General features: G+C 37.3%; 1 protein-coding gene across 1 annotated transcript; it reads right to left on the bottom strand.

Moving 5' to 3' along the window:
- Positions 1-669: 669 nt before the first annotated feature.
- Positions 670-4,467, bottom strand: LOC149572981 (GDP-L-galactose phosphorylase 1-like). The gene is made up of 7 exons (XM_089814113.1): positions 3,830-4,467; positions 2,832-2,953; positions 2,625-2,684; positions 2,234-2,470; positions 1,941-2,126; positions 1,485-1,739; positions 670-1,339 (listed from the first exon to the last, which is right to left on the bottom strand). Exons 1-7 carry the CDS (start codon positions 3,930-3,932, stop codon positions 986-988), a joined length of 1,317 nt encoding a protein of 438 aa, XP_089670239.1. The 5' UTR covers positions 3,933-4,467; the 3' UTR covers positions 670-985.
- Positions 4,468-10,265: the final 5,798 nt, after the last annotated feature.

The following is a 10,265-nucleotide window of genomic DNA, read 5'->3' as shown; positions in this document are numbered from 1 at the left end:
TAAGAGATCCAAACTCATAATCTAATCTAAATAAATAAACATTTAAAATAATCAGAAACCAGTTGAGCTTAAAATTGGGGGTAAGACTATCTTAGATGCAAAATAGAAGTCAAATAAGATATCCTACCTACTGTTCTAATCCAAATAAGATAATTTGTAGGCAATTAAGAGTAAAATAAGTAGTAAGATTTATGCTATTTGCTATCTTCAATTAAGGGAATTTCAAAAGGGGGAGTTTAAACTTGGACCCATAAAACTTTCACCATTCATGTATCTCATGCATTAATAAATTGAAACAACATATAAAACATATGCATCTATCATGTAAACATGTAATAAAACACATACATAGCACCAGATATGATTACCTAAACACCCTCCAAGTGAGGAAGTAAAACTGAGGTGGAGATGACACCCACAAATCTTCACTACTGCAGCTATAAACTGTATCTAATTAAAGTTACAACAATTTGACCATGAATCATGATCTGCCCTATGATTTATGCTAAGAAGTAAGATTTATGCTAAAAAAATAAGATTTATGCTAATTGCTATATTCAATTAAGGGAATTCCAAACGATAGCCCATAAAACTTTCTCCATATGGCACAAAACATTTTCAATGAAAACTTACGAGGTCCAAACATAGGGAAAGTTTATCTCCATCACAAAAAACAAAGTTCAAGCCAATTCATTTATAGGCTAATTGCATGTCCAAACAAATAACAATTTCTCCATAGTTCAAGCCAATTCACCTAGGCTAATTGCATGTCCAAATAACAATTTCTCCATACAACTACACATATATTATAGCAGCAAATACCGCAAAGGAACAGGTATTTGCAATACTGGCCAGATTAAGGCTACATAATATCGTATCATAGTTCTGCCAGAAATATCATCCTATTTAGTAAACAGGAGACTAGATTATTTGCAATTTATGACGGGGTAAATAAGCTCTAGTATATTGTCATGGCATAATTATATTACTGAAGCACAAGGCATCCTTCAGTCACCCGCAAGGGATCATTACGATTCTTCTCCACTGACTGGAGCACAGGAACCTCATCTTCCATCATGGGTTCTGCATCCTCCTCTTCTTCTTCTGGCACCTTTTCACTGCCTGCAGCTTCCAATATATAAGCTTTGACTTCTTCGAATCTTTCTTCTGACAGAGAGACTTCAGCGAGTAGTCTCCATGCATAGTCTTCAGAAGCCCTTTCAAAATCTTCCTTCCTCTTCAGAACCATGTGTCCGCTGATTTCCCACACAGCGGGATTTACTTGAGTATCTAATATCTCCGGGTTCACTTCGCCTAAAGCCTGCTTTTCTGCATAGCACTGCATACATAAACACAAACATAGAACATATATCACAACCATTCTATGAAGTTTGAACTACAGAAATCACAGACTATATACAATACTTTGAGGAAATGCATAATTAACCACTGCCAGAAATTTCACCGCTCCTGCATAACTTTACCTGAGGAAACATAAAAACTCGTTTGCCGCAATCTGCTATAAGTATGTTATAGGGAATATTGTTCTCTTGAAGGCAGATACAAGAGTTCGCAACAGCATCAGAAAGGTCCTCCAACTTATTACCTCCTTCAAAAACCAGACCCCTTACTGGATAATTGCAGAGCTCAAAAATCTTGACCCCACTGTTCTCAGACTTCCATGGAACTCTTTTTGTGGGTGCTTTCTCCACAGGGAAAGGCAGGGCCATGTAATAGGCCTGCCATAATATTCAATGTATCGAATTAATACAAATGACATACGATACTCTTGAATAATTTGCGCAGGACAAATTTCATAAACTATGTGTCTCATCATCTCGCTAATATAGATCAAATATCCATCTTAAACCCTGCTTTACTCCAAAAACTAATACCGTTTGATGATGCACTATAATGTTTAACAGTAAAAATGCTTATACCTGGAAATGCAGGTGATTGATGGTAGCAAAAGCCCCCAAACTGTTATAGCCAAGACGAAAAGCCGGGCTGCCTGCTTCAGCAGCCATGTGCATGGCTAAGAGAAAGCTATCTGGGTCGATGCGCTGAGGCAAGCAGTCCAGCACTCGGGGAACGAGGAGCACATGTCCATATTCAATTGGACTCACCTATGGTAGGACAAACATGATCGATTAAATTTTTCTTTCTAAATAGGGGACATTTACAAATCTCCATTAAATGAAAGAAATACTATATGTCCATTGATTAAGCTTACATTGATAGCAATGACATTGGGACTGTCCAAGACCGGGGCTTTGTCTAGATACTGAACTTTATCTTCTTCACTCTCTTCAAAACGGAAAAGCACCTCTTCCTGGCCTACTTTAGTGAAATTGAATTTCTTGGGATCAAAAGGCTGCAGCACCTTGTCCACTCGAAATTCAGTAGGACGCTTTTTAAGATGGCGCCCTTCATTCAACTGAGCAACGAAGCCACTCTTGCCAGGAATAACCTACAACAGAAGCATAAATTGGGTTCAGGTTGTTCACAAGAAAAGTCCATACCTACAGCATCGCACCATTTAGAAGAAATAAGACGACTTCTAACGTTCTATAGAGAAAATACTCAAAATTAAATTGAACTAATCATTTGAACGATCATCCAACCTTAGTTTCACAGGTGGTAACGTCATAGCGGAACAGCCCTTTGCTCATCCTGTCTTCCCACTGCATACACACAAGAAGAAATAGTCACCACCATGATTGACACAGACTAATATGATTATCACGAAGACTTCTAAAATGGATAACCTTCTGTCGTTTTATTCTTCAATTAAATATAATAAAACATGAAAGGCTCATTTTCTATCTTACCTGTCCAAGAAGCAGAGAATCAAGGAAGGAAACGTCTTCTCCTGGGACACTGTCCTCTGCATTCTTTTCACAAGTAGGAAAGGTGTTCCTTCTTTTGAAAGTATACAAGGGCAACTTTGACCCTGAAATCAACTCCAATTGTCAGACTAGAGCACTAAAATCAATCTCCAATTGTTAGACGAAAGCTCTCAGATTCAATCTGCAAAAACAAACTTTAAACTACATTCATCCAGTTTGGGAAAAGGTACAATTTTATGACTGAAATTACAAATAACCAAAAAATAAACACAATAGGATCTCAGAGCACCCAAAATTCCAAATAGAACAAAAACATGTAGCAAGGTTTACTCAGGAACAGAATTGTCCCCGTTACCAATTGAGTGGACCTTACACCAAAGAAGAAAGCAGAATCTGTTCTCAAGTAAAATTAAATTTGCAATTAGATCCAGAGGCAATATGCACAGGCGAAAGCCACTTTCAGACATTCACATTGAAATTGAAATTGTCCAACAAACTACCATACTTTGAACGGAGACGAAACCCTACCCTTGACTCCCATCAATATAGAAACCCAAGTCAAATCCAATCTTGAGACTAACATAACATGCAAAGGCAAGGAAGATGCCAGATTTTTTTTCTTGAAAACAAATTTAGCAAAACTGCCAAAATTCTAACACTCAATAACAGGTAACAGCTTTAGAATTTGGAAAAATCGTATCTCCAAAAAGGGGACTCATAACAAAATAAAACTGTCGCCACAAGTGACTAAAATACACCTAAAACCAGAACTGACACCAACTCGAAACTTTCTCAAAACTCCCCTTTACAAATCAAACCCTAACAGACACAGTCGAAGATAATACACAACTAAATTACACCCGCTTACATTTTTACGGAAGCAGCCCATTTCCCAAGACAAAACTTGCCGGCGAGAACAAGATTTTTTAGAAAATAAAAAAATAAAACCCCGAAACGAGAAAAGCCAGGAAGAAAAATACCTGGAACACAGCAGTGGCCTAAACAATTGCGGCCGCATCCAAGCCCTTCCGACCCCTCCTGGTGGAGCGAAACAACAGTCGGGCACCTCTTAATGGTCAACATGACGATGACGATTACGACGACGATAGCTTATATAGATGTACAAACAAGTATACAGATTTAACAAGCCCTACTTCTCCCAAATCCTTCTTCCCTGACAAGGAGGAAGAGTAGGGGCAAGGGAAAAGGAAAGGGAAAGGCCGCCGCCGGCGAGAAAGAGAAGATCGGAAGGGCTGCCGCCTTCAGAGGGCAGAGCTCCCCTCCCACCGTGCGCAGAAGGACTTCTCTCTAGTGCACCCGCTGCGTTCTTGCTTCGGATATTCCACCTGTCATCGAGACAGAATCGCAAAATACGTTTAATAGCCGTGATGCCACAACTTGACAGACCGGGTTTCTCCTTGAGTAGACTGATTTCCCGCTCTCCAACGCCCCAACCTCAACCAGATCCTTGCGAACCCCTCCAGAGCTGCTCTCTGCAAATCTCTCACGATCAATTCAATCCTCTCTCTCGCTGCAAATCCTTCCTTCTCTGATATAATGGACGCGATTCTCACGCAAAACACTCCCACTTACGCAGACAATTGTTGATAATCTCGATGAGCCTCCACTTACGCTTCGCCTCTATATATAGCCAGGGCAGCGCACCAGTTTAACCCCGGGGTAACTTGAGTTTGGGGAGGGGAAGTACGGCTGACGGAAGACGGTAAGCGGTCACTTAGTACGGCGAAAGAGGAAAGAGAGAGGAAACTTCCCAACGCCAATGAAGGGGATATCCCGTCCCTTCCGGTCAAACACTATGTGGCCCGTGATTTCGTCGTACAAAGCGCTTCTTTTCCGACCAGAATATTCCTGGATAATCCTCACGATTTTTCCTAGTCGTCTTTTGTCCTAATCCGCCGAGTGTCATGCTGGTCGGAGCGATGAATTATATGCCGCACCCACACCTCTACAGCGACAACCACAGGAGAGCCACAGGAGAACCACAACCAGAGGAGAGTCACAACCACAGGAGAGACGAAGTGACCGCGCAGCTGCGTAAAGAAAATGTATGGTGAATGGGTCCCCGGGCAAGCCTCACCAAGCTGATAAGCTTATCTTCCGTAGAGAGGAGGAAGGACGTATTTTGTCTCTTGTCAATCGGGAGTCGTGATTCTTGCACCACCACAAATGGACATGTGGATACGGAAGGGCCAAGCCCATCTGCTTCCTGCCTGCTTACACTTTCCACACTCGTGGGGGGCCACCACTACTAGGCTTTGGAATTGCATGGAGAAGCTCCTACTAGTGGAATAATCTCCTACTAGTGGGGTGGGTATGCACTCAGTCTTCTATGAATCTAGACCTTTTATTGTCTCATTATGTGAGTCCATGAGTCCTTTTAGTGATTGACTCGTGTTATGTGGGCTTGATCATTTTATATACCAATAAGGTGGCTATACTAGGGAAGAGTACTAATAATCCATAGAGGGTCTTTTCATTATGATGGCATTTCAATTATTAATATGAAAAAAGTTTTAAAAAGTATTTTTCATGTATCAATAGTTGATCACACATGCATCAATAGTTGATCACGCATGTACCAATAGTTGATCACTTTTTTTTTGTGAACCACTATTACATCTTTGCACCACTATTGGGACATTTCTACACGCATACCGAGATATTTATCCACAATTTTGATATTTTGAATGAATATCTATTTTTTTAGTCAACTATTATTGGTGCATCTTTGAGTGGGTATCAAGGAACACTTTGAAATGACCATTTTTTGATCCTTTGTTGGTCGATGATCTTCATAGAGAGATTTGTGAATACCCAGAAGTTGAAACCTTAGCTTTAAGTGCTTATGGAGACAACACAATAAATCACCAAAATGTTTAGTTTCTACGGAGAGTGAAGTTAGGGTGTGTGGGTCCCCTAATTGTTTTCCTTATGTGAGTGTTATGTTCTCCTTCATCTTTATTTATAAGGTGTGTTTTAGGGAGAAACATCATCACACATTATCATGAAATGCACAAAATACGAAAATGCCCATACTCAGTACAAAAAAAGGCTTGAAGTTGACAAAATGCACCAACTATTTGAGGAAGAAAAGATTAACCAAATGACCAAATTCATTATCCAAATTAATAGTGAAGGTGTGATATAAAAAGGAATGTGAAGATGAATTAAGGTTGTTTATTTTTCTTGTCTTATAAGTTGTTTGATCTTGTGGACATTATTAGAAGCCTTTCATTTCATAAAATGTGAGCTTCGTGAATGCCCTCCTACCTCTTGTATTGTTTATTGTGTGAGCTCCTTTAGTAAATACCCATCTACATTTCATATTAATTATTTTATTACTTAAGCCCCTTAGTGATGTCCTCCTATGTCTTATTGTGGGATGTCCTTGATTGTCTTATTATATGAGCTCCTTCTTATATTGTCTTAATGTGTGAACTCTTTTAGCAAAATCCCATTGGCAATTTATATTGATTGTCCTCTCGTGAGTTCTTTTATTGAACTACATCTTATATTGTCTTATTATGTGAACAAATAAGGTGGTGGATTTATAGATGGGAGCTTGAAGTATTGTGTCTTAAATTTTTTATAATCTTTCATAATTAAGTTATTTCGTGGATATTATAGCAACTAGTAAGTTCAAAGTATAGAAAGTTCTTGGTCTCACAATTTTTTTTAGTAACAATGAATGATTCTTGAAAAGGATAAAATCATCAAAAAAATTGTTAGAAATTTATAAATGAGTAATATGTCCAATTAAAATATCCTACATTAATGGGAGAAAATTCTAGCCCCATCATATAGACATTCCCTGAAAATATATAATTTACAAAGTATGGGCTCCCTTTTACTCAGATGAGATTCTAATTCCATATTATTATTTTTGTCTTATGAGACCCTATATAACTTTTGGAGTGAGTTGCATGTGACTATTTCTTAAGATTATAAATACATGTAAAGTGGGGCTAAGTTTTATCTTGGCTCCACTATTTGTTTATTTTGTTAGGTTGGGCCACTAACTTTGGGTACCAACCAAATAGTTTGCTTGCCTTCTCATATGAGTTCATTCCTTATTTCTATTGTGCTTATTTTAGCTATGTTTTAAGATATGTGTGTCTAGCATTTCTTTTGAATAAATTAGACACCAAACCTAGTATATCATGGAATTTCTCCCTCGGTTGATCATTGCATTGATCAACATTAATGTCTCCAATTTAACCATTCACAATTTATACTACATGCTCAATTGTTGAGTTTATTCATAATGATAAACATCTTAAGGTGATTTTGTTAATTATGATCAAATTGTAGTTATAATGGAAATGTGTTTTAAGAATAAATTAGTTTTGTTGAAAAGGAAAATAGAGACATGCTTGCTAAATGAAAGAAGTATTTCTTATTTATTGAGAGAAATACAAAATATTTTCATGTTTTTACAAAAGAGTGTTGTTATACAAGTGAGTTATGATACAAAAAATTAGGTTGTAGGTTCTTTTCTATTTTGAGAAATCAACTAATTTACAAATGAGAAGTGAAATCTGAGAAGAGATTTGCACAAGTCGTGGTTATGTCATTAGAATAATAAAATATTAAAAGTATAAAAGTCAAGAAAGAAAGGACAAGGTTACATTTGTTGATAAGCAAGGTCCACACCTCACAACTAGGGAGTAGGTGAATCAGTTGTGGAGAATCACAATATAATATAAACTTATAAAATTGATCACTAGCTAACAATATCCCAATGCACTATAATAAGAAAACCAACACCATATAAAAATGATTTATGTTCCTGAGGAAAACCCTTGATCAAAGGGGAAAACCCTAGTGGGGATGATATCCACTAGATATTGTAATAATATATTAATTGTTGTGAGTCAATTACAATGCATTTAGTACAAATGTCTATGTTAAAGTACCTAAACCTATATTCAAAGGTTTGCAACCCTATTAGGAGTTGATGAGAATAAAAGACTCACTGCCCGAGTGTAATCGCCCAAAAATGGTCACCTAGACCATTAGCCTCCTTCTTAGCATTTTTGCTAAATTATTAAATCATTTCTCTGGATCAAATCTTTGAAAACAATTTATTTCTTTTTATCCTATAGTTTTACCACTATATCCTAAAGTTCATATTTAATTAAAAGGAACATATCCCCCTTTAATTAAATAAAAAGACCCCTTTCACCACTTTCCTAAGGTGCACACATAAAGCATTTTCCCCAATTTAGAAATAAAATAAAAGACTTTTTGTCTCACATGGATATGCAAAAGTCAACTCTTTCTTATTGGTGGAAATGATCTTGCACATGGATCATGCAAAAGTCAACCCTCCACCCTTGATTAGATCTTCTTGCCTCGTGATCTCCATTGTCCATACTTCTTTAAAATGGAAAGATCTCTCCTCATCTAGCATCCATCTTCTTTGCATAAGTGTTATGTTGCGGTTTTTTCTATAGGTACTCTTGGAGCTCTTAAAGACTTTGTGGTTTGACACTCATTTCTTGCATAGCATTATAGTTAGTTTCATATAACATTAGCATAAATTCATTTATGCATTAGAATAACACACTTAGCTAATTAGAGGGTTGTAATATGTTCATATTGTTAACTCAATTTGCATTTCATATAATCTAGTTGCATTTTGCATAGCATTCCATGGTAGTTCTTGGACACTAAATTCTTTATTTTTTCTTTGAACCTCCCATTTCATTGTGTACTTGCAAGGGGTTGTATCTCTTAGGCTCAGCTGAGAACCCTTATATCCATATTAAGTATTCCTTTGCACTCCATGACTAGGGAACTCTAGGTCACCATTTGGGACTCTCAATCCATGAGATCTCTCAAATAGAAGGACCTAGAGAAGTGCACATTCTGGTGCGTACATTTTTGCCACCCACTATGGGATAAAACAACTTTGTTTTTCCTCTCCTTCACATTTTCGTCACTTATGCATTTGGTGTTTCATCCATTTTTTTTCCTTTTGTTGACAGAGTTATCATGCAATACTTTTCTAATATTGTATGATACTTTGTTCTATAGTCATGTGATACTTTACCAATTAAAAGTATCACATGATATTTGTGTAGTAGAAAAATATCGCTAGGTTCAGGGAAGAGGACTATTTCAAATTTTTTTTATTACCATTTTGAGTCCTTGCAACATTTTCTGCATTATTTGTTGTCCAACCAGTGCCTTTTAGGTTTATTACAAATTTTTGCTAACCCCTTGTTAATGTACTAACTCATTAGTTTTCTAGGGTTGCTTAGGTTGCTTGCAAAATTATGTCTTTAAAAGAATGCATGTCAAAAACAAATTGCTAAAAGGGGCTACTAACATTTTTGTAGGGCTACCCTAGAAAAAAAAAAAAGCCCAAGTGTGCTTGCTTTTATTTCATTTCCATGTGTGGCATAAACTAGTTGTTATTTTTTTCCTAGGCACATAAAACTTGCAAGTAGGTCTCTTTGTTGGTAGGAGAGTATTATCTTCACCCTTGTGGTGAATCACAAATCTTGACCCTTCATTGAGTCTCGAAAGTGAGTGGCGTATTCCACTTTTTAATGGTCTCAATTAACTTTCTTAGCATGTTTGAGGGAAGCACTTGGAATAGGAGAGTATTCTCTTCACCCTTTGGGTGAATTAGAAATCTTGACCTCTTGATGTGGATCCATTTTGTTTCTATCTCCTAGAGAGATATTACCTTTAGAGGGCCTGCTATTGGTGGAAAGATACCAATAGGAATGACCCAAAGTGGGAAAAAGCACAACCCAACTAACTCGACCCACTATAATCACAAACCCCTTGACAAAGGCTAAAGCCTTGGGGGGCATAGCACTTGTCTTTGTTTAGTAGAAGTACTTGTGGGATTGGGACCATGAGGAAAATACTAAGCAAGAATGCTTAAGGTACTCTTGTGGCCGCGAGGTCCATAACTTGCCTTTGACAAGGTGTTTTATTATTAGGTGCAAGAGGAGTGTTCTGAATGAGACCCTTTCTAAACACCTTAGGATTAGAAGCTACCCTTATTATTTTCTCAACATCTTGGTGCAAGGATAGATCCTAGTGGACTACCTAAGTCACCCCAAGATTTTTTATACTCACTATTTATGTCCCTTTGTTTGTGTTGATGGCACCTCCATGACAAAGCTAACATCTATTATGGGAAACCACTTTGTGTGAGGCAAGGGGGCATCAAGTGTGGGCCAAGTTGTTGAGTAATGAGTTGTGACCTTTAGGTAGTTTTGCTTGATGTATTTTTTAATGTGATAAGACTCATGGAGACAATTTGGACATACACATGATGTTAGTGTTCATAAGGTTTTATTTTTGATATCCCAAGTGCTTGTGTTGACATAGTTTCTTTATTCCTTGTTCAATTGTTTGAAGACATGTTTGTAT

Source organism: Cupressus sempervirens, chromosome 2 (assembly GCF_028749045.1).
Source record: "Cupressus sempervirens isolate cs-2001-9-10 chromosome 2, ASM2874904v1, whole genome shotgun sequence".
Lineage (NCBI taxonomy): Eukaryota > Viridiplantae > Streptophyta > Pinopsida > Cupressales > Cupressaceae > Cupressus > Cupressus sempervirens.
Note: the sequence above shows the minus strand (reverse complement) of the source record. Positions and strands in the feature narration are given on the sequence as shown.